This window comes from Betta splendens, chromosome 4 (genome assembly GCF_900634795.4).
Source record: "Betta splendens chromosome 4, fBetSpl5.4, whole genome shotgun sequence".
NCBI lineage: Eukaryota > Metazoa > Chordata > Actinopteri > Anabantiformes > Osphronemidae > Betta > Betta splendens.
In genome coordinates, this window is record NC_040884.2 from 8,854,772 (window position 1) to 8,880,390 (window position 25,619).

The following is a 25,619-nucleotide window of genomic DNA, read 5'->3' on the forward strand; positions in this document are numbered from 1 at the left end:
CACACAAATTAGTGAAACAACACACACCTGTAATAGAAAAGAACAGGACGCGGAACAACAGAGCATCAACACACAGTAAACCCACAGCGCCACCAACAGGCTGGAGGGGAAACTGTAATGTACACACCTTTTATTTTTTCCTTCTTTTCTCTAGATTAATGGAGAGAAGTAGGAAACCAGTCATAACACTGTGTATCACCTACTGCGTGCGTTCAGTCCTGTGGAAACAATACTGCTTATCACTGGCACATTTCATCCTAAGACTCTGTAACAGTCACAGTTTATTAATTCAGCGCTGCTTTGATAATGGCCAATAATTGCAAGTGGTGAAACATTTTTATACACATTATCTGACTGGAATCACATAATATTCAGGAGAAATGCATATCTTTATCTGGCTGTAAGTATAAATACATGCAGTTCATTTTTTTTATTTCGTAAATGTTTTTCAAGGCTGTGCTGCTGTAAAGAGGATAATCATTTGAAGAACAAACTGGGCTCCTTTTAGAATTTTTCCAAATGTAAAGGATCCATCCTGACACTGGCAAAGAGATTTACACCACATTTCAGCACATGAAAGGACCCTCATTTTGCATTCACAGAACCTGCTTCTGCCAGAGAGTCTTTGAACTTCCATTAAGCCATTTATCACCATGCAGTGCAATTCATTTCATTTTCCCAACATTGTGGGTGGATGCCCTTTCCCCTCCCCAGAACCGCCTCTGCAGACTCTGTGTATCGAGTTTACACTATGTAATGTGTGTGTTGACTGGGATGTCAGAGGTTGTCATTTGGAAGTTAACAGCTCTTAATTCCCCCGGCGTCCGTGTCTATCACTTAAACCTCTTACTTCAGAATTACCTGATGCACAGTTGCCCCTGCTAAGGTTTTGTCTTTGTTTTCCCCAGTCGCTCCATCTATCCATGAGATGAAAAGCCATGGAGTCGGTCTGGGCCGCGTAGCCCAGCTACGGTGTGAGGTGGCTGCGGTGCCTTCCCCAACATTCGAGTGGTACAAGGGTGAGAAAAGGTAAGCCTGGCTTTTTGGGGGGGAAATGACTTTACTGGCAGCAACAACACAAATGGCTGCATCTTCATTGGATTACAGCTCCACCACTGCACCACCATAGTTCCAATATCCACTAAAGTATTTGAATCTGGGGGGTTGTTTCGCAGCTATATTGAATCACATTGTAATCAATGTTTCCCCTCTGTAAGAACACTGTAGCGCTATCTAAGCATGACTGTATGCATTATTGCATGCAGAGGTTCTACATGTCATTAAGTAAAGACACTGAATGTTTTGAATACTTTTGTATAAATCTTACTACCCTGTTTGGGTTTCAAGGTACAGTACATGGCAGGTACCTACTTCTAAAGCACTTTGCTCGAGTGCTTCTGCCTCTTCATGTGATCTCAAACTAACTCGAGATCAGGGCTCTGTGGGGGCTTCACCTCCTGTTGCCGCACACCTTGTTCTTCCTCTCATTGAAGATACTGTAGTTCTTTACCACTTCATCTGTATGTTAGAGGTGTTTGTCAAGCTGTGGAAAGAATCTGGAACCAATCAGGCTTGTCCCTAATCACATTGCATTACAGCGTCTTAGCATGTGTTGAATACACTTGCCCAGTGCTGTATTGTGTGAGTCACACTGTATACACTATAGTACACAAATACAACAAAGCTTGTAGTGTTCTTGTATCACAGAAATTGTTGGTGATGTGACATAAAGATAGAGAAAGAAAGAAATTAATTGCATAGCCAGACATTAAATCCATTTGAACTGTCAATAGGCAGTGAGCTAAAACATTCTGACCACCCACAGATGATTTGAATATGAATTGATTATATTCTACCTATGGTGCATGTCAGTGTCTGTGGCTTGCATCACTGGGTCAGTGATTTTTGCATTCATAGTGCATTCAAATGACGTACAAGTGAGAAACATGTCGTAGCCAGGGTCACTTGGAATGAGGAACCTGGGGATCAAAGTGGCCGCTCTTTAGATGGCCCGTTCTGACTGAGAGGCTGTTTTGGTGACCAGCTGCAGTAGCAGCAGAGCAAACACACACACACACTGGGTTCTGACACACACCTGTTTGCAAACTCTCCTCAGTGAAGGAGAATTTCACACATGTGAGATGGTCCAGCAGAAATAGAACAGGCGTGTATAAATAGCAGGGCACGGAGGTAAATGTGAGCCCAGCCATGCAAGCACAGCTCAGCTTCACACAGTGGACGCTGAGGACTAGAAGAATGTACTATAAATAGATGGAAGCGGTGTCTTATCACATTAAACAATTAAGTGCCATGATGTTTGAGAAGAGCTGCGGGTTCTTTGCATTTGAGAGTTTAGAATTTGGGAGAAAAACAACAGGTGTACTAGATTTGGTGGTTTCACAATTGCACTAAAGTACATCTTAAAATAATAAATGCTAAGTTTAACTGGGGCAGCTAAATGTGTAACATGCATGTATATACAGTATGTATTTTAGATGCAGATATCGGACAGTAATGGTTGCATTGCTGCAGTCGATTGGACAGCAACTTGGTTTGAAACTATTTATCTGATTTTCTTAAAGAGCCGAAGGAAACATTTCGCATCGCATCCCGATCGAATGTTTGCTGGCGAGCGGCTTAAGTCAGTCACTGCATATACAGTACATCAATCAGTCTAGATTCAAGTGTCAGTTCTTGAATTTAAAAACCAAATTACCCCCATTACCCATCATTTACCCACTCCTGGTGCACACAATTTCAATCATCAGCTCACACTGTGCTAATTGTAATTATGGGGTGGTTTCAATTTATTCAAATTGCTAAGGAGCCAAGTTGGCATGATTCTAGTCTTTACTTAATTCAAGGACTGGTTCTTTCTGTGACTTCCTACATGGCTAAATGGTGATTTCTTCATTTATTACTCATCATAAAAACGTGCTTCTGTACAACATTAGCACCGGCTGTGACTATTCCATTGCCCATTTCCTGTGTGTGCAAAGTGAGGGCCCCTTCTCATTTTGGCTCTGTATTAATGTAGCCACGCTATCAGTTCAGTGCTGTCACCAGTTTCGAAAGCGGCGTGACAATTCTGACAAGCAAATCCTTTTCTTGATGTGTCACTGCTTCCATTCTTGAATGAGTAAGTGTGTGAGTGTTTATGCGAGTGTGTGCAGGCATGGGAGGGGGTTTATTTCACTTTAACAGAAGGGGAGCATTGACTAGTTCGACGTTGAGCTAGTGAAGAGGCAGGACACCCGCTGAGATTATCAGTGAACGTTGAGCTAACATTTGAGGAAGTTGCTGTGGGAGAGGGAACAACAGATTTGTGGATATTTGCCGAACATAAGGTCACACGTAGTGTTTCAACTCAAAGTGCCTCCCGGAACAACTCGAGCCAAGCAAGAGATTGAGAAGAGATCTGATGGAACATGTCTCCTCCGGAGGTTTTATGGTTTAAAAAGCCACACACAAAACACTCGGCTGAAATACTGTACGAGTGACTCAATATCGGTCATTAAAAACGAAGAAGTAAATAATTAAAAGTTCTTTGATTTAACAGGCACAACTAGAACAGGATTCATTGTAATTCCCTTGCACCTGCAACAAAACGATGAACAAGTCAAGTGGCGCCCAGCTGGTTCTCCTCATTTCAGTCCTTCAGAGTGTCTCTCCAGGGCAGATGTGACAGAATAAGGGATAAATAGATCTGTTGGAGAGGGTGATGAAGCACTATACAATCTCAAGATCCACTAAAGGATGACAAACATTTGTTCTGCCCTTGACTCATGCCACTTCCCCTGACACTTTGTGTGTGGGTAAGGAATGGAAGCTTGATTTGTGGTGATTGTGTTCTGTTTTCAGGATTATCAAGGGTCAGGGCATCGACATCAAGAGCCTCAGCTCCAGATCAGTGCTGCTGGTGAACAACATGACAGAGGATCGCTACGGGAACTACACATGCGTCGCCACCAACAAGCTAGGAACGGCTAATGCCAGTGTGCCTCTCATTCGTAAGTTGTCATTCTACCTGCTTCTGGTGACGGGTCACGGGGCTGGAGGGGGCCGTGGATGATGTGGGGGTTGCCCCCTCAGAGTAAAGCCAGTCCTACAGCACATGGGAGCGCTCAGATTACCCATGAGTTCTGTGTTGCATGTTGGCCGTTAGTGTGTGTGTGAGTGGGTGTGCTTTGATTTTGTACTAACCACAAAAACACCTTACAAAAAATTGTAACAGTGAAGTAAAATAAAGTTAAATGCCACGTACTGTCGAGGCATGACTCATATTCTAAAGAGGTCTCTCAGTCACTCAGCTCTTTCATAGTGGAGCGCTCACAGCAGCATCCATCAACGCAAGCATCTGTCTATATGACTAGACCAAATAACGAGAGGCTAAACTGTCGACTACCCCCAAAAACACACAGTAGGTAAAGGGTCGGCTACAGAGTTCAACCAAACATGTACAATATGAGCATCACAAAGAGCTTTATCATTTACAAAAGCTTGAGAAGTCGTCTGGAAAGACATATGTCTGTGTATGTGGAGGTCAGAACACAGACCTGAACCCTGGAAAGGGTTTGTGGTGTTTTCATCATCTTCTTTCGTGCTGTTCAAATGGGTTTGATTGTAATAAGCCTTCAAACAATGTGACATGCTGCCAACTATTGAAAACACAGCAGTAGGTTTATACTGTGTTCTTTAAAAAGTTGTTTCTCTTTCATTTTTGTTTGGTTAATATTTTGAGTCTTCATTTTGAGGTTCATTTTAAATCGCTCCAGCAGTGGTTTCAGTTGACGTTTTAGTTCACTATGTCTGTTTGATTTGAGCTAATTTGAATTTCGCTTTTAGTAAACCTAAAGATAAAGGCCGCTGGGCACCAGTGTGGTTTAGAAAATAATCTCTGTCAAGATAGACTCAACATCACTAGAGTCTTTAATACATTTGGTTCGGTTTTCTGTGCTGCCTGTTAGCCCTTTCGTTGATCATTTGAGTGTAATAGGTGAAATAAAAGAAAAATATTCAAAACCTTATAATTATTAAAGTGCCTAAAATGCCCTAAGGCTTATTCCCAATGTTCTGTCAATTGGTCGTTTAGTCCACAAAGAGCACAGGGCTTTGTGGATCACTGCACACGCAGTTGCATTCTAATTCTCTGTTATTTCAAGGCAATGTCTCTGTTCTGACTTTTACACCTATTCCTGAGTTGCCTGCATTTCCACGCACAGTGATAGGCGCATACACATCTTTGAAGCTTTATAGAAAGTGGCTTTTTTTCGCTAATAAAATACATTTTTCATTTTGACAGTGTCCCAGGTCCTACTGGACATCTAGCGAGGTGTTGGTATTCCTACTGCCGTACTCTTTATTTCACCTACTTTACCTGCTTTATCTGCAAATATTAAAAACAGCCTTGCCAGCAGAAGGGCTGTACACACCTTCCTCAACGTATTAAACCCATTTAATGTATTCACTGATAAAATATGAACAGGTGAATTCAATTATTCAACAGTTTGTGCTGCGTCCTGTGATGATACCATTGTCCCTAGCAGGCCAGAGACTCAGAACACAAAAGGATATTTCTGTAGAGTTTGCAATTGTCAACGGAGCACTCCACTCTTCTGTTCGTGTATGCACAAAGAACATCAAAGGCTTGTCTCAGATCCTCAAATGGATGATCTTAATGTGACACTAGCGAGGCCTCAAAGGCAGAGTGGCAAAGAAGCCCTCAGAATAGACAGAGGAGGCAGCTTCCTGTGCTGCCACCCCCAACTCCTCTGTCTTTCTTTCCGTCTCTGTATCCCTTTGTCAGTCTTTCTATCATGGCTTTGTCTATCTGATTCTCTTATCTCACATTCTTGCTTTCTCACGCACACACACACACACACACACACACACACACACACACACACACACACACACACACACACACACACACACACACACACACACACACACGCACACACTGCTCTGTCTCTCATGCTCAAAGTCTCTCTTTTCCCTTTCTCTCTCATGATCTTGACTAATTGAGGAGAGGCCAATTCTGCTGTCGCTTGTAATGAGAAATGGCAAGCCAGTGCACTCTCACTGGTGCGTTGACGCAAAAAACAAACGCGGAGGTTAGATTTCGCCACGGGTGACTTTGGATTGCTATTTCAGAACCAATCGATAGCTATTGATTAGCAGGATGGGAAGGGGAAAGGGGTACGCATATTTGATAGTGCATCATACACTGAGGTAAATTTTAAGTGGCAACATAATCTGGCTGCTTTGCAGTGAAAACATTTTGCATGTACCATGTGTGTGTGCAAAGATATGACGGTTAGTTTAGTACTGTAGCTCTGAAAACTGGAAAGGTCACCCCCTTTTCTGAAAAGCCTCCACTGATGGAATAAGATTAGAAAAGAATTTCAACCGAAACACTAAGCAGTCAAGGCTCAGGTTCACCAGTTCATTACCCACCGCTCACTACTTGTGTTTCAGAGTTGCAAATCCTTTTTGTCTTAGCAAACACAGTCACTTTAAATTCCGGAAAAGGTTTTCCATTACTGTTGATGAGGTGACCTGTGACTCAGACAAGCCACTTCTACAGGCAAGTAAACTCACTGAGCAGTGTTTAATTGGTTTCTTAATTTACAAATCAAGCATCCGGAGAAGGCCAGAGTTGCATTCTGCTTTTGGTTCCATGGTGACATGATACATTTTGACTCATTTGTGCAGTTTTTAAAAAGGTGCTTGATAAATGTGGTGGTAGACCTTCAGCTCCACCAGCAGCATTAGATCATTCACCACACGCTTGTTTAGCTAGTGAGTCAGAAGTTGTGTTACTTTTCAGACAGCCACTGTTCTATTGTAAATCTGTGGTAAAGCAAAAACCTGTTCTATGGAGCTGAATTACCACTTTGTCAACACATGGAGGTGCGTGCCTGTGTTGAGCGTTTCATACTTGATTGTTTTTGAAATAATAAGGTACTGAGCGTTATCTGTGAATGAACAAAGCATTAAACACTTATGCAGTACCGTAACTGTGTGTACAAATATGTAATCAATGGAACTCAGTGATAGACTGGAATCACAATGACTGTATGGAAAGTGAGCTGTTTTTGCAGATGGAGTGTTTGTATCCAATAGATTATAGCTGCTGTCAGATAAAGTGAGATTTAATTGAGAAGCAATTCTCAGGTCTCGTCAGTAGCTTGACTGCAGTTTTGCCATCACTCACTGGCTCGCATTGGACCTTAAAGGGGAAAAGAACAGGAAATGAGTTGTGAGCTTTCTCAGATAATTGTAGCGTTATTGGTTTTTCAGTTTGCATTAGTTGTTGTCCAAAATCAGACCAGTCACATGCTGGACCAGATCAATGTATTTGTTCAGCCTTGGCTGCAGTGGATTCGATGCAGACTCTGATGATTTTCCTAATGGATTAATTCAAGAGGGACATCTTATAAGACTAAATAAAAGAAGACGTGTCTTGCCGGAGACAGCTCATTTTTGTGGCCAGGTGAGACGTACGGTGAAGTCACCTCCAAGTTTAGGGTGTCCGAGAAATCTGGATGAACTTAGATCATTTTGTGTCTCTGTGGAGGCTGTAGTTTGTTGCTCATCTATCTACTACAGTATTACTCCAAGTTTTACACCTCATATACTGTAGGTCTCAGTATCTGTATGTACAAATACTTGAAGTCATATCGACAGTATGTAATGGACACGCTGCGCATGCACAACAGAACACCTCACTCACACACACACACATTAGGAGTCTCACTGAGGTAACAGTCACCAAACTGACAATCCCCGTTTCAACTTCCCATTTCATGTGCAAGATGGAAGTGAACTTTGATGAAAAGACTGAGGCTGTTCACTCCAATTTTCTGAGGAGTCCTCCAGTTTAATTGGTCAAGCTCTTATCCCCTAGCCCACCTCGGCTTAGCCCTGGAGGAGATTTTCTCTGCCTATACCTCTGGCTTCATTTCCTCCACTCTCCCCTCGCTCCCCTCCTCAACTCCCCCCCCCCTCCATCCGAGCAGTAATCGGAAGAGACTGATGGGGGAGAAAAAGAGTTACTCCTTGCCTCGCGCCCCCCCCCGAACCTGCTCAGGCTCCCTCGGGCGGGAGAGACACTGCTGGCTAGTTGGTTAATGAACGTCGTGTTCGTTTGTCATGCTTATCAATCACCGCGTGTGTCGGTGTCATTTCGACATGTCTCCTCATCTGCCATTGTTGTTGATGATGTTGTTTGTTCCCTCACCGTGTGATTGTACCTGAGTCAGGGAGCAGAGATGAAGGAAAATGGGAGCTAAAGGTGAAACCTGAAATGTAGCTGTGTTATAACAATTTCAAGTAAAATTTGAAAAAAAAACCCCGCATCTGAGGACGTGTGGGAACTGTGTGGTGTATCGACTTTAGAAAAAGATGCATTTTTATTAGTCCGTCTTCTATTTGTCTGCATTGGTCATAAAACAGTGTGAATCCTGCAAATATTAAGCTTTTTAGAAAATTGTTGAAATGAACAAAAAATTGTTGTTTATGGGTACTCAGAATGATTTGAACATAGTCTGGTTCTCCTTCCCCCCAAAAGCACCCATACAATGCTGCAATATTTACCCATCATTCAAACGCCTGCATTTCCATATTTAGGCAATCAGAAAAGCCATTAACATTTTCCAGTCCCAGTGCAATGAATAAATGTTTGGTGCTGTAGCCGAATGTTCATCGCGCAGCCCAGCGGGCATTGGACTTATACCCACCCACACCCACCCACCCTGGCTGACTCCTGTAGGAGGCCAGATACAGTGCTGGTGACGAGCGTTCCCGCATGGCTGGGCCCAGTGGATGCCCACAGGATGAGCCACACTCTGGGCAGCATTAAAATGACATAGGATGAATAACTAATTAGCTGACTCACAAGTTAACACGCTTTTTATGCCAAATATGCTATCATCGTGGAAACACACTGTAAGTGAGGGGAATGTTTAGCATGAGTTCACACAAGGAATGAGTCTCTGCATGAACGGATCTTGGTAATGCACCTACTGTAAATGGAGCAGTGAAGACAAATCAGACCCCTACTATGGCTGAGACTGGACAGCTTCTCTGGAGCAACCTTGTCTCTCCCAATGCTGCAGAAAAAAGATATAGTTTCTTATCATCATTAATAAGCATCAATCACTCAGGAGGCCAGTAGCTTTAAACTGCCACAGTTATTGTAATTACTTAGATCCGTTCCTAAATTAGAACTCCACATACTGTGTGTCAGCATCAACAGGTTCAGTCTCATTTGAATGTTTGCAGCTTTAGCATGAACTCTGTATAAAGCAGGTGATGGTTTCCACAAACGCCAGAGAAATCTCCTGCTCTGTCCCATCTACAGGGAACAAAGAGAATAACAATCCATGAAATGACATAGCTGTGAAAAACAAATGTGTTTTATCTTGCGAGCGGGCCGACCGAGCGAGGGGTCGAGTGCTACACAAACAGAGCACGTGAAATAATGTGCGAGCGCCGCGTTAATGCGGAGCTACTGTATGAGGCAGAAATTGCATGTCAAAAGATATGTTCCGCGGTAATGGAGGCGTGTCTGAGAGTTCACGAAATGAGTCACCGGTGAATTCACGCTCAAGTATTAATCACACAGCACCCGCCTGCCTGTTTGAAGAGAGGATGATGAAGAAAGCGTCTCCATTTCCTCCCCAGGAGCATTTAAGGTGGAAACGTTGGCGAAAGAAAGGGGGAATTCGTCCATTTCTCCACCAGAATAATGAGGGAAAATCCATGTCATATCACGTATGACTGCAGATTTAAAGCCCCCCCCCCCTTTAAATCAAGTGATGAAATCAAAGGAAAGAGAATGTTCTATTGTTGTTGACATAACAGGCGCCTGTTAAACAGCATCACAGTCATTACACAGTTGTTAGAGCCCCTTTGAAAGGCAAGAATAGTGAACCCCCCCACCCCACGACTGAGATGGCCATTTTGAGTCTCTGTGTAAATGGAGTAAATAAAGAGAATAAGCAGGCAGTTTCACAGTCGCATGGCCTAGATATGATGCAGCGGCTCACTGGAACAACACAAAGTAGTACTTCTTTCTGTCTGAGTGTGCGTTAGCTTGTAATTATGGCCGCCGCCGCTTCCCTTGTGGCAGCCGAGCCCCTCCTCTGCCTCAGCCTTCTGGAAGCAGGTGGCTTATACCTTTGTGGCGAGTATAAATAGTGTTGTAGCTGCGAGTATAAGTTGCACTGTTGGCGTCCCATCACACCCGAAGGCGAGGACGCCCCGCGAGCGGAGCTCTCATGGTAAAGAACAGCTCGCCTGCCGCGTAGCCTAGATTCTGCTCCCCAGTGAGTCACTGCGGAGCTGGTCACAGCTTATCTTGAAATAAGTGCGTGTTTACTAAAAAGAAATCCATGTTATTTATTTATTTGTCTCAAAGTTTGGATCAAATGTGCGGCGATGTTTACATTGCAGTAATATATTTATACCAAAGTCGCGCTAAATAATGTATGCTGCAGAAAGTTTGGCAGCGGCTGTCAGATCAGATGCCAGGAATCAAAGCGAAATTGGTATCAATGATGTTACAGCGAGGGGCTTTAATTCCGCTACCTGTTGGAGCCGCTCGCGCTTACAGGCCGTTATGGAGCATCTTTAGCGCCAATGCGACCAAGCGGACGATTTGCTCAGCGTGACATTTCCCGCGCACTTTCTGAGAGTAAAGACGTGTTTTCTGGCGTCCTTTTGTGGCGCCGGTCGTTTGACACGGCAGACGCAGCGTTTGTGGACATTATTCCGTCGGCTAAATGCCACCGCTGGCTCCGTTTGACATGGGTTCATGGGGTGATCAGATTGGGACTCCGAGTTCCCTCGTCGCAGGGATCAAAGACGCACTCAAAGTTCCCTTCTTCGCCCTGTTCCGCCGCGGATGCACGCGACCCGCCGGAGACGGAGGACGCGGTGGGACGCGGGGGAGCAGCATGAGGCCCGTGTGATTAAGAGCGACGCAGCAGGTGCAGGTGGAGTTACGGGCGCTAACTGAGCACCGTGGCATCATCGCAGGGACAAATGGCCAGTTGTTCAGCATTGCTCACAAGGGCGATGGGAGCTTTTTCCCCCAGTCACAAAGCCCCTTCAGGGACACGGCCTCATTTCCGAGGTTCCCTCCATTTTTTTTATTTTTTTTATTTTTTTTTAGCTGTAGCCCATGCAAATGGAAGGCGAGGGGGGATAAAACCTTAGTTTATGAGCATGTGGAGGTTTCATCTTGCCTCTGAGACGCCAGTCTTGAATGCAAGGAGAGGATTTGTCTTCATTCCCTGTCCTTTTGTCCTTGCATGCATTTTTCTCTTTATTTTACGTCTCCATTCTGTTAATAATACATGAATGTCCTCTTTCCCTCCCCCTCCCTCTCCCCCCCCCTCTCCTCCCCTGTAGCAATTATTGAACCCACCACCACTAGTGCTGTCTCAAGCCCAGGTCAGTATATGTCACCATGCTGTACACCAACTCAGCCACGAGGTCAGCTGCCTCATACTAACCTGAGCTCAAAGCGTTGTCCTCCATCTTGATTTCTTTCAATTGGCTGGCTGGAATGCCTTTGGGTGTACAGCATTAATATATGTCATTTTATTTTGCATTTTCCTCCGTTAGTGGTTCCTTTGTTGTTCTCATTTGGGTTGGCTTCTACGGCCTGGCTACATATACTTGTCATCGCTGCCCTCCTCCTTTCATTAAGCACCATGTCTGCCGCCACGTGGAGCGAACAGTAGCGTCATCAAAGTGGCTGCTCCATATGCCTCTGGGTCTGATGCTTCTCATAATGGCTGATGGTTTCTTCTTCTTCTCACTCTGGCTTTCTCACCACCAACGCCACCCCTGCTAAATGCAGTATACATCAAAGGCAGGACTCTGTTGGTGGCAAAGGCCCTTAGTTTGTTGTTTGCAAGATGGAATCGCCGCTGTCTTTGTACTTTTATCGCTTGCTTTCCTGTCTCCCTCTCTTTTTCTTTCTTAATCTTTCTATAGCCCCCTCTCTCTCTCTCTCTCTCTCTCTCTCTCTCTGTTCTTTGCTCTTTCTAGAACAATCGTTTGGCGCTGCGCCACCCTCTTTAACCCGATCTTCTGCAAGTGCTGCTGTTGGTGCCTGCACCGTCGCTGTTATCCACACCCCCCCCCACCCCATTCACCACCACTGTGTTCTGCCGCGTCCACATTCCAGCCCAGAGTAATCCCCTCTGCCTGGTTGTCTTCTCTCCCTCTCTAATGGTTTTAGGCAAGTCACAGAATGTAATCTCTCATGCTGGTTATGTATTTTTTTCGCCTAATGCCATTCACGTGCAGGGAAACAGGCAGGCACGCATCCTCAGGAAAAAGGCTTCACTGGCAGAAACAAACACATTAGACGCTGAAATGCACCTGCAGGCCACAGGTTGTCACGTGTGAGGGTGTCACTCAGCTGAGCGTTCCTGCATCTACATCCACTTCTCCATTGTTTCCCTCAGTCGTGCATTAGCATGTTCTCTCTCTGCGCTCTCCTACCTGCCTGTCTGAGCCAAATATAATTATCCATGGAGATTCTGCGAGATAACACGTTAAAATAAGCTCAGCAGCGACGCGCAGCCCTAGCGCGGCCCTGAACTCTCATTTGATGTAACGCTTGCAGAACAAATGACAATTTCATGGTCCAAAGGAACACCAGTGGTTTCAATCGCTGAGATAAACTCACTTGACGACCCACCGTTCTTGTTTTGTTCCAAGTTGTGTTTGAAGTTCATTTTTTGATGGTGCCCTCACTAAATGGCCTGGCTAAGGGAATTATTGTAGATCTTTGCAAATGCCTTTTAGTCTCCAATGTTGTTTATCAAAGTTTAATAATTAATTTTAACAGGTTAATATCTGCTTTTATTTCCCACGTGAATGGGCTTTGGAAGAAGTGTTCCCAAAATAAGGAAGGTAATTTCATTCTTTAAAGGTAGAAGACGTTATGAAGAGGAAAAATATCTCCAGAGTGCTTGTAGTACGTGATAAAAAGCAAAAGACAAAAAACTTAAACCAAAATTAGTTTGTACCATCAGTCATTGCTTTTTATGTGTCTAACCTTGCTGTGCCAATACTTTTTTAATAGGAACCAGTTTAAGTGGGCCAAGTGTCAATGCACAGGTTAATTACTGTCGATCCTGTTTATATACTAGATAGAAGGTTATAGGAGGTGGGGGGTTGTACTCTGAACTTTTAAACACACAACTGAGAACGACCTTGTGCTTCGTAGCTCCCATATTGTTTGTAAATGTCAGCGTCGGATCGATCTGTAGGATTGGATGAATGAGCATATTTTACAAAAGAATGCAGTGTTTGCTTTAAAGCAGAGGAATAGGTATACAAGAGCACGACTAACACTAACAAAGGTTAATGTGGTAATAACGATGTAATTGGAACTGAGTGGAAAGCAGCGTCCTCTGCCCCCAGGTACTGTCTAGACCATCTGAGTCCAACCTTGTCCGCTCACCAAACGCAGCATCACCTCTGGAACAGGCGCGCTGTAGCAGAACCCTCCCCTGGAGGGACTCAGATCCTTCAGCGTGTGCAACAGGCTGTTGTAAGTCCACTTTTGGCTGCATGTTGCTGAGGAGGCAGCATCAGCGCAGTGAGGCAGCTCAGTAAAGCGCTAGGGACGAGCAGCTCCGCGACCGGGCTGGAACGGGTCGGTGTGGAGGCGGTGGCAGAGCGGGAGGAAGGTGACCGTCCTGAATAGCCCCGCCCCCTCAGCGCCGGGTGCCGCCGGTGCAGAGAGCTGCTATCAGACGCCACAGCAGCCACTGCGTCCAGTTGTAGCCAGCTGTGGATGCAACTGGCTCCACCTGTGCCCCCCCCCTCGGTGCTGGTGGTGAGGCTCAGCGGTGACTATTGGAACAGACTGATTCATGATTTGAAATCAATATGACTCATTTAGCTTTTAGCTCGTGCAGGTTCACCATAGATACAGTATGTTAATATTGACTTTTAAATCAAATATTAATATGTTCATACTTGTCGGGAGCGACAGACTTAAACAGGAGCCATCTGCCACTGCTGCTTGACAGGATATTTTAATCTCCTGCACATGGAACTTAAAAATAGTAATTCACCACATATTGTTCATCTTTAGCATATGGATTTGTATGTATGCATGCTTGTGTAAACACAAAGCGCTGCACCAGATATTAAAGCAGCTGGCTCTGTGCCACCCTGCCGTCCCAGTGAAGTGTGGATCTGTGATAATAGCATATGCTCCCACCGGCTTTCACTTCCGTTTATTTGTGCAAATCACTTGACAGTAGAAAAACAATGTTCTTAACAGTGTGCCGAGCCGCCATATACAGTGCTCCTGGTTGAAGGATTATTACATGCATTATACATAATGTGTGTGTGACTCTGATTCCCGTGTGCCATGTTAACTCCCAGATAAACAAATTTTAGGCAGCGTGAGTGCAGCTAAGTAAAGATGATCCATATACACTTTCACTCCCCTTTTAATCCTCCTCCCCGGTCTCATTTTTCATGCTGCATAATTATTTTTTCTGATATCTGGTTTAATCAGAACTAATTACAGAGGAGGTAACTCTAATGTTGTCATGTATCTTGGACGCCTGGCATGTGAAGCATTCATCTGGACCTCCCCTCCAACCCATAATGAAGCAGTAGGTGATAGGAGGACAAGATTAATGGCTCCATGAAAGTTTATGTGTCTTGGTAATAACGACGACTGGGCCGTAAAACACAAGTGTGTGCGATGGGGCGCGATTTCATGATTGCTAACTTTTAATCCAAAATGTTGCTCTGTATTTTTTTGTGTGCGTGGTGGAATTCTCACCAGCTTAAAGAAGCCTTTTTTGGATTGATTCAAATTGAAGCTAGGTCATATATCTTTCTTTATTCGAGGTCCAAGGCATAACATCAAAGAGATAATCTATCTTATTAAGTATTCTACAAAGTCCTCCAAAATTCAAAAGTCACTCACTCAGCTCCCTAAGGCCCAGAGAAGTGTGTTAATTCAATTATTTTAGTAAGCATGTAAAGCTTTTTTATGTAAAGGAGAGCCGGCTAATTTATGTCTGGCTCTGAGGTAACGTCTTCTTTGGAAGATGACTTTAAACAAGGTTAGGATGCGCTTTCCTCCTTCACTACTTTAGTTTGTAATCTGATGTTGATACAACTTGCACCCTTAGGCACATTTTGTTGATATTACACTGTGCAATGCCTTCTTAATAAATAAACAACTTGGCACTTTTTCTCTTAAGTTCTAAATTAATATTCTCTCTTGGCCATCACTTTGTAAATATTAGACTAACTATTACTGGAAAAAGCTCATAAGCACATTTAGTCTGTCTTTGAAACCGGGTAATGTGGTATTTTGCTGATTAAATCTGCATCTGCATTTTTGTTGTTGTTGTTGTTGTTGTTGTTGTTGTTGTTGTTGTTGTAGTTGTTGTTTTTTTTCTCAGATACAGTTGCAACATATTCTAACTTTAGCCCTAATGCATAATGCATCTTTAGCTGCTTTCATTAATGTTTAATAACTTAAGGGCTTTTTTTAATATGTTTTTGTTTCATGTTTGGTCCCAGTGGGAATTAATAGCGATAAAGGCGTTTGAAGTAACACTTTTAATTAAGCTTTTCAGATGTCCAGATCATCGGAAGAACTCCACTTTAAATGGGGAGCAGCCTCTGGGTTTGCTGAGCCTCAGTATTGGTTACTGTCACTTTTTGGCTGGTAATGAAGCCAAAGTGACTTTGAGATTCCTAATATTTCTTCTTCTTGAAACTGCTTCTTTGCTTTGTCTGTGGGACCATTGTCACGATGATGCCACATCAGACAAAAGTTTTATTCCTAGTTTTGTGCCAACGCACAGTGTAAGAGTCTGGCCTTTATATCATCCACTGATTCCCTGCGAATGATATACTGTCTATGTTTTCCTGACCCAGGAACAGTATAGTCAAATCTAGCAGAGTATTAAAGGTATTAGTATAAGGTTTTAGGACACAGCTGTGGGGTTTTGCTGCCACAGTACGACTGTATTATTTTTGACGTTGACGTTGACATTGATACGTAGAGATTTATATTGGATACATTGGGTGTAATTGAAGGAGCTGCATAGACTTGTCTGTCGCTTTGTCTCACCTCTGTCACACAGAACTCTGACAGTCAGTTCACGTAGCTGATTATGTGTGTGTCCCTCACCTACTCCTCTTTTTAGACATAGGTTTACTGTGGATGTATCAAATGAGGACCAGGTAGCAGAGATTTAAATGGACTTTGTTCTGTGTGTTATGTGGGTTTGTTTGTGTATTTTTGTGTGTCGCCGTAAACGTAAAGCTGATGCAACCTCTTCCATACATGTGTTGTTCCTTTACTCTCGCGCTGACTTCCACTGATGCACTTCAGTGGCTGCTGTCTGCGTAGACTGGCAGTGTGAACCCGAGCGCACACGACTTGTCCAAACTACAGGGTTAAACTGCCTCTACAGTAAACAGCCTCTCCTCCACCCAGCATGCCTGGTGTCAGACACACTGAGCTACCCACAGATAATCCTTTTTGGCACTGCATTTTCTACTAGCCTTATCAGCTGTGTGGCGCTGAGATCAAGAGCCGTGCAAACCTCTTCTGCAGCCTCCTCCCGCCGCCGCGTCGACTCCTGTCTCGTACGGCTTGTTTGGAGGTGATATGCTGACCTTCATTTTTGCCTAGTGCTAACTCACCCAATCACCTCTGGAGGAGCTTGATAAGCAGATGGCATGCCATCTATCATACTTGACCCCTAGATCCCAGGGCAGTGTAAATATATGATAGGTTTTACCCTGTGAAATAGTGAACCCGTGCGCGTCGCCGGCCAAAGACCTGTTCAGCAGCACACAACACAACACAACACGTGCCTGGGAAATTAAACACGTTTCCTCCTTGGCTCCAGTGTATATTGTGTATCTAATGAGAAGTACATAGTAAAACAAAATCCTCCAGTAATTGCGTGTACAAACATCCTCGCGCACATTGTTTACACAGCCATTATTTAGAAATGCCACATACTCTCTGCAGCTTTACAGCCTGGTGCTTTGAAATATCAAAGTGCACCAGTGTTTCCAGAGTTCTTTAATTGACCAACAGTTCTCATGGCTTCTGACAACAGTTGCATTAGCATATGGCTCAGCAAATGAAAGGCACTGCTTTGATATTGTAGTAGCACACAGTATGATTGCTCTATGATCTCCTGTTTTCCCTCTGTAATTCCTTTGAATGAGTGTTAATCAAGGGAAGTGTTATTTTTGCTATTTGGCTGATTGGTCTGCTCAGTTGTTTGTGTTACATTAGTCGTTATAGATTAGCTTTCCTTTTGCTGCGACAGCTTGGATTTTTTTTTCCATTACTGTGCCCTAAAACATACTTTGAGTGCTAATTCTGATTAGTTAAAGGAGGAAGATGCTGACAATGAAATTGATTTTGTGTTTCACTGTGCTCTAAAACACACTGATGTCACGTTCGGCTTTTTTTCTTACTTAATTAATTATGAAACACTTGAGTGTTGCCTTAAAAATGAGCAGAAGAACAGAACAGCAATGAATATTGATTTTGTCACTATTGCTACACAAATCTATATGCATGTTACACGACATTGACTTCTGTGGGGAGCCAACTGTACTCTCATATACTGTATGTAGTGGAAGTCAGGGTACAGTTTGTAATGTTTGTTTGCCCTTTGAGCTCGTCCACTATTAAGTGGATTAATACTCTTTCTGAATCGAGCTAGATCATTTTGGTACAACTGACCAGGAGACAGTGGAACTGCAGAATAATAGTTACACATCGATTCTCTAAACTTGCTTATTGCATCCAGTTCTGTGTGAGCACTTAAATCATTTCATGTGCAGTCTTATGCTTCATCTGGGATGTAGTAAATGCTGACATGCATCTCTGACTCCAGCCTCTCATGACGCATTCAGAACACATTTTGTTCTCCCACAAAGGCCCACTTACGGCTCTTCCTTTCAATCTTAACTACATAAACAGATTATTATTCATTTTTCATGGGCCTTAGCCTCCTTGCCCCCTGCAAAGACTCATTTTCAGGGCTGCTTTTCACCTGTTTGTCAGTCTCAAATGTAAATGACCACGCTGCCCTTCCCTCTATCAGCAGATTATTGTACTTAGCCTGCACCTCTCTCACTGTGTCCCTGTCCACGCCTCTCGTTTTCCCGGCCCGGCGTTCCCACATGTACCGCTGGTCTCTCTACCTCTGATTATCTCTCCCACTTCACATCTCCTCAGGAGTGCCGGCCATTAAATGCAAACCTGGTAGGCACTGTCAGTCCCACGCACACGGAAGAAACACAGCGGTGCACACAGAAACCGTAATAACCGTCTTCAGAAGAACAAGAAAACTATTTCACAGACTTTTTTCTGCTCATCCTTCATGGATATTTCTCAGTGTTTGGGAGGATAATATTGGTGGTGTGTATGAAAGCTGAGACCTGTCAGAGCCCTCTAAGTTTTTAAATCATGCAAGAGAACCTGCTTTCTTTTATGTGTTTATTCCCACCTCTTATTTGAGCTCTTGTTGCAGGCAATGCTTTTATCGTTGTCGCTGTCACTTATATTTTTTTTTCTCCAAGCGTAACTTTTCAGAGTTTGCAGATCATCAAATCTCCCACATCTGCCGCTATACCCGGCAGATCAAAGCAGATTATGCATTGTAGCACTTTCAGGTCCGCGACATCCTTCTCCAGTTTTGATGTTGTTTTTACAACAGTTTTTTTTTTCAAAACCTCAGTCCCCGCTCTCAAATTGAAAGCTCTGCAAATAAGAAGAAAAGACCTCGAGAGGGAATTCGGTGATAAGATGAGGAAATGTTTTTATGTCAATTCAAATCCGTTTGCCGCTTTAATTGGCAGTCTCACCACAGCAGTCAGCGTGATTAATATGACAATTCAGCTGGAAAGATGGGTTTTGGTGGTCCCAACAGCAGACAGGACTCTGCAGTTGCTGTGTGAGAGATGGAGCAGAAAATAGATCGTCATTTTCTTTTATGACCACGTAAGACTTCTACAGAGATTCAGTCCTGGTCTATAATTGAGACACCAGGGTATAGTGTCTTTCTGGACAGACACTAATGGGTGGTGCATTAAGGAGAATGATTGAAGAAAGCCACACACTTACAGTAGAGGCCGTGCTAAATCATAAAAGATGGCTTTTTGGCCAATTTGTAAATTGCGGTGGGTTCACACGATGCAGTGCTTCAGGTCTTCCCTCTCTCTCATCTCTGGAGAGAGCACTCTACTGCAGAGTTAAATGGGTGTAATTTTGAGGTAAAAGACCGAACACTTTTAGTAGTATTGGAGCGAAAGCTTTGGACATGTTGTCATTGCCCTTAGAAAATACAGTAAATGCACACTTCAGTTGTTAAGGGGTTCTTTCCTGCATCATTCCACCTCCGGAAGAATGAAGAGCTGAAGCGGTAGCTGTCATCAAGACATGAGCCGGACTCTTAGTCCGCCCTGCATGCACGCACACACCTGTTCCCTGGAACACAACACCAAATCTGGCTGTAGTTTAGAATGAGCAGCAATATGATTCCATACCACTAATACAGTGTGATGGCTCAATGCTGACATTAATCCCGAGCCCACTTTTGTTGCTAGACTATAAACAAAAACACAGCCGGCTGAACATCACTTCACATCAGTCACATAGTCCCAACAGGAGCTTAAGCCGACATGTCGTTGTTGCTGTCTAGATTTCAATGGGATTTTAAATTAATTTTGTCATCAAATTATTTTTTTTTTCTCATCAGACACTTGTGTAATGCTGGAGGAGAAGACACATTATATAAAAGATTAGCTTTTAGTATATTGTGTCCTATTTGTTTGTAAAAGGTGATTGATGTTGGCACATATTAATTCTTGAAGTCAGTGAATGTTTTGTGCCACAGACTTTCTTTCAGAAACACAGTTGTGCTTTTCCATTGAGCTCCACTTGTGACTGTCAAGTCGCAGCATCTTCCGTGTTTCCTGTACTGTATATTCATACATGACAGCTGGCTGCCAGCAGATTACTGGCCTTTTATGTGATTGCGCCGGGAGGAAGTTGGCTCTTAGTTCCCGGCCCATGAAGCGTCTTCTCCCGGTCTCCTGGAATCTTAGAGGGACAGAGTGTGTGTACGTCATCCATGATATATTTGAAGAATTACACAGTAATTAGCTTGTGCATTTTAAACAAACCCTGGTTGCTGCTGACAACAGAGGAGACCGAGGGATTAAAGATACTATAACTCCCTCCAAAGCAATTTGCATAAAATTTATTATTTTGGAATTTTTTTCATTGTCATGAACCAAAAGCATAGTTACAGTGTTTATTTGGGGATCCATTATAGCCAATATTTGATTATTTACACGAGTTGTTAAAACATTTTATTTCCTTCTTATTACTTTATCCATAAAAGACACAAATTATACGTGGGATACGTTGGAACTATTCCACTTTTAAAAAGAAACACATTTTTCTAATTGTCATTGTCATTGGATTAAAGCTAAATTGCCGTATCAAAATCTTAATCTTCCAGTGGAAATGTGCTGACATTTTATCGTAGCGCTTCAGCAGACAGGCCCTTCTTTTTATCGTCTCTAACTTTATTGGCCCTTTGTGTACAATTTTGGCAACATTGGACATGTAAGATTTGTATCAGTATGATGAAAAGCAGAACCTCGAATCAGCCAGCCACTCCTTTAACTAAGCAATGTGTCACATTATATGTTGACACATTTCTACCATGGGGATTTACTGATGAGCAATTGTAACTCAATTGAAGTAACTGCTGTTCATCTAATATCACAGATATGTCATTTCAGAAGCTGCGATTGTTAATAAATGCTGTACACAAGAAAGATTGCAGGATTATTCAAGCTTGTCTAAAACATATGTGCAATGTTTAAATATGTCTCTTATCTCCTGGGCGTCTCTGGTGTGAGCCTAATGCAGTACGTGTGCCATCTGTCTGCCTGTGAAGGTTCCCTTCAGATACTCTGTCTTTGCACCATTCAAAGGTGGAGTACAGCATATACAGTTGTCTGCCTCTCTGTGCTGGCCTGTGATGAACTGGCAACCTGTCTGAGGTGTACCCTGCCTCTCGCCCAAGGGGAGGTTGGATTGGCTCCAGCGCTCCTATAATCCTTCCAAGGCTAAATGTTGATGAACACAACAACTACCCCTTGATAATATTTCATTTGTTATTGACTCGCCTCAAACACACATTTTATTGTTATATTCAACAACTGCATAAAAATGGCCAATTGACATTCACAAATGTGTGAAAGTATCACAGTAGCTTTTTAATCCATCTTTGTATAAAACAACAGCCCTTAGCCTAGAGACATACAACCCGAGTCCAAACATTTGGCCTCCGCTTCGTACGCTACTGTAGGTCATGCTGAAGGAAGAGTGATCGACGGGCTGATCTTGACAAGTCTTTCCACACTTTCCTATCTTTGTCCACAGAGAGAGATTTCTGAGCAGATGCTGTTGACTTCCTGTACTCAGTTCACCTTCATAAACGCCGTTATTGATTATGTGGATCCATACTGTACTGTACATGCTGTCCTTATGCAGCACAAGGTTTGTTGTCAAGTGTGTTCTTAAGTCACATCTCAGATGCTTTCGCTTCATCTTTCCTGCAGGTTTGTGGTCGTCACACTCCTCTCAGGTCAAACTCACTTTAGTTTTACTCCGGTATATACAACATGAGAGTCCTGGACAATAGTTTCCCTCAGCCCTGGCATCAGACTGCTCCAGCCATCACTCACTCAATGATACAGACGTATGTAAAAACTCATGAAATCACATTTTGCTAATTCACACTAACGTCCATCTAATGTAGCGCACACACCACTTCAATCACTGTCACAGGCCTCAGGAAAAAACTTCTCAATCAGCCCGAGAGCCCATGACAGTATTAAACCACCCAATCACAGCATAGCATATGCATCCGCTTTATCCCTATTTACCGCTCCTCGAGAGTCTTCAAGATCTTTTTATTGACAAACCACACCTTGAAGACCTTGGAGGTTTTTAACGCGGTTAGAAAAGGTCATGACATTCAGAAATGGCATTCTCTTTGGGCAAATGGCTCGGATGTCTGGCCGTTAAATAAGGTTAGTTTTATCAGCTCCGTTTTGGAGCTGTTTGGTGTCTTATGCATCACTTAAGGGCTGCCAAGCTTCTGCTCATACCAAAGGCTCCCAGTGCAAGTCGGAGGGTTGTCTCTGTGTTTGAGACACTCTGAGACTAATAGAGTGCAGAGCAGACACACACCGCATGTTCCCCTTTAGTGTGTGCATGGAGAGGAACATTATTGGGGCGTGACTGGGCCTATGGCTGACACTCCTCCTCTACCTAAATGTGTATGCATCCTGCAACCCCCCCCCCCCCCCCCCCTCCCCCCACCACCACCACCTCATTTTTCATGCAGCAGAGTAACTGAAAAGCATGTGCTAAAGGGCGAAGCCTTGAAGATCCTAGTAGAAATCATTAACCCTTTAGCATTTTAGTGGCCCTGCGGCCGGCAGGAGTTCACCTTTACACATTCAGTTAAATTGAAGAATGGGCAGGGAGCAGCCTGAGAGATCCCTGCAGCAAAATAACCTTTAACCTCAGGACTCTATTGCTGCACTGGTCCCCGAAGTGATAAAGTGTCTTTTGTTATCCAACACTTTATCACATCTTCCTGCTAATTTACTGTAACATGTTTGAAACAATTAATGGGCTCTTCACAAACCACCACTGACCCTGTTAATTAGCACTGAAGACTCCCCGGCACTTTTGTCTGAGCACATTTGAAAGGACTCAAGCAGATTAGACCTTTTACTTTACATTCGTTATTCCTACTTCCATCTAGCATAGGGAGATCTTAGTGATGGTGGGCTGCTCCCGGTGGGTCTCCCAGCCACAGATCTACATCCCAACTGGAAATGGCAGGGAATAACTGGAAAGAGGCCCATGTGGCTTTCACTAGAACAGAAGGCAATCCTTACAAAACACAATCAGAGAGCTATTTGCTGTGTCTATGGTTGTTCATTTGCATTGCTTTCACACGCCTGCCACTACTGTGTCATTTAGTTTGTTTGTTGATGTCTGGCTGATTAATATGGGTTTTGAAATGAGTGGCATCTATTTCTCCTCGGCAAATCAAACAAAACTTTAATTTAGTCTAAACCAAGTAGACAGGAGACTGATGAATCACCAAGAATATGCTCCATTAGTTTATCAACCCTAAAAGTATATTCATTAGAAAAGTCCTGAAGGTCTGTAGCACAAACAAAACATTGAGCTTTTAAGCTTTAGTCATAGTTAACTAGAAGCTGCTAAACATTATTCTGAGATTCATTGCAGTAGGTTTGCTTGTTTGTGCTTTAGGGATTATCTGCAAAGAGTCAAGTATATAAGCAGCAGCCCATCAGATACAGCCACAGACAACCATTCATACCTGCTCATTTACTTATTTAGTGCAGTATTCACTCAGAAATACAATGGACAGCTATGAAAGGGAAAATAATCATTAGTGCAGTGCAAGATTATCTATTTACTGGAGTTATGAGTCATTTTGAAAGATGTAGACACTCAGTATGAGCCAAGACATTTAAGAATGTGGCTTAAAGAAAGTACTGAGAAAAGAACAGACGTTGTTTGCTTTGCTCTTTTAATGGGAATCATTGGCAGTAACAGTGATAGAACACAGTCCACCTGTTTTATCCTTCATCTCTGGATATTTGATGCTTCTCCAGAGACAATGGACGTCCAAAGGGTTTTACAGATACTGCATAATTCTGTTTTCAATTCATTTTGTCAGCGTGTCCGTCGTTAGACAGGAGTTAGTGGCTGTTCGTTGTCCTCGCTGTGGGTTGAGCTTTGGTTGTGTTGCTGTTGCGACATACAGCAGACACGAGGGCACGGCCATCTGTGCATTCTGGAAAAGTTCAGAATGGCCAAATGCGGCCAACGAGAACCATCAGCCTCAGACGCTACCCGGCCGAGTCCCTACAGGCAGTTCCCGGCTCATTGTCATGTATTTCTGTAAGTTAACGACTTTGGCTGTGACGCTGAAACAGAAGCGTTAATAAAGTTGTAATCTAAACAGTGTTTGCTTATACAATGGGTCCATGTGGGACTATAGGTCCAGGATTGTTCAGAGATGTGTTGGCAATGGTTCATTTGATTTGGGTCAAAACATGTCCTTTAGGTAGAAATGAGTCTGGACTCTTATGGGCTACGAATCTTGGTGTTGATGAGAAAGGTTGCTTCAATAAATCTGGTTCCTTTATTCTCTCATTATAGAGCACAAATTAAAATTGATAGAGGAGCTCCGTAATTAAATTCTGGGTCTTATTAACCAATAAAGCAGCATTTTTGAATGTGCTGGTGGAACTTTGATCATCATTTTCCAGACAGATGGCTTTAGCGCCGTTCTATGCCTACTCCGTGACCCTCTGCGTTCTGCCATAATTGCCTTTAATAGAATGAATATGAGTATAATTGAACTGACATTTCCTGTGTTCCCTCTGACTGTCACAAGAGCGGTGAGTCAACTTGGTGATAAGTATTGTATGTAAATGTTAATCCTTACGCTGTTTTGGTCTGCAGAATGCGTGTGTATACATTTTACCAGATGTATTGATATTTGCTGCTCCCGCTACCCAGACGAGTTGAACCAGGGGTCAATCTGCAGCTCCAATTTGTCGGTAAACGCACACTCATTCCCCTCAGTGATTCCAGTCAATATTGTTTGACCCCGTGTGAAAAAGAGGCGCGCAGACGCAGAGCGAGCGAGCGGCGCTCACAGACTTTACAGCGCCGGTCACCAAGCGCAGGCTCACATCAAGGGGAAACAGCGGGTGTCGCCATCATGGCATTTATGCAGCCATGAAAGTTGCGCATCGATAGTGTCAGTGTGGCAGAGAGGATAAGCCTACAGAGGAAAGGCTAAAGTGGATTTAGAGGAAGGAGCGAGTGAGTGTGTGTGTGTGTGTGTGTGTGGAGCAGCAGATAAGAGTTAAGAGGTTTGTGAGGAGGTGATATTGTCTGTCTTAAATTCATGCAACCTGAACACCCAGGAGTGTTGCTCAGTTATTGTCATTGCACCGAGAGCACAACTCAGCACTTCTAAATATAATCGTATGAAACCTGGAACATGCTCAAAATGGATGTGCATCACACTTAACTTTCAGATGCACCCATTGTTTGTATTTGGCAGCTTTTTACGCTGCATCAAACCACCTTGACTTGTTTACGCTCAAGCCTCTTTGATTTTGCGCACCGTTTAAAAGGCAGCCAGACCCGTGGAGCTGAGCCTAACTGCTTAGAAGGATGTTGCCTAAGCACAGCGCTGGGACGTGAAAGCAGTTTTGCAGTACATATATTTTACTAGAGTGTTTCTGTGCTGTGCTATTAAATACTACATCTCTAAGGCAATTTCTGTACTTTTCACCTTTTCATGCTGCCTTAACTTTACCTACGTGCTAGTTCTGATATTTTCTAAGATGAGCTGTTAAAATGTAATAACCTATTGAAGATGAAACCATCAAAAAGTGTCTCAATGGGCTTCTTTTATTATGTATATTTA

The 25,619-nt window shown here is 43.3% G+C and overlaps 1 protein-coding gene across 2 annotated transcripts in view; it reads left to right on the plus strand.

Annotated features, from left to right (window-relative positions):
* negr1 (neuronal growth regulator 1) overlaps positions 1-25,619 on the plus strand; it is a 109,892-nt gene that overhangs the window by 73,796 nt on the left and 10,477 nt on the right. The window contains exons 5-7 of one of the 2 annotated variants that reach the window (XM_029145586.3): positions 909-1,029; positions 3,862-4,010; positions 11,419-11,460. In XM_029145586.3, coding sequence (XP_029001419.1) covers positions 909-1,029; positions 3,862-4,010; positions 11,419-11,460 — 312 coding nt within the window. The remainder of the gene's footprint in view (positions 1-908; positions 1,030-3,861; positions 4,011-11,418; positions 11,461-25,619) is intronic. The other variant, XM_029145587.3, reaches the window with a different exon arrangement.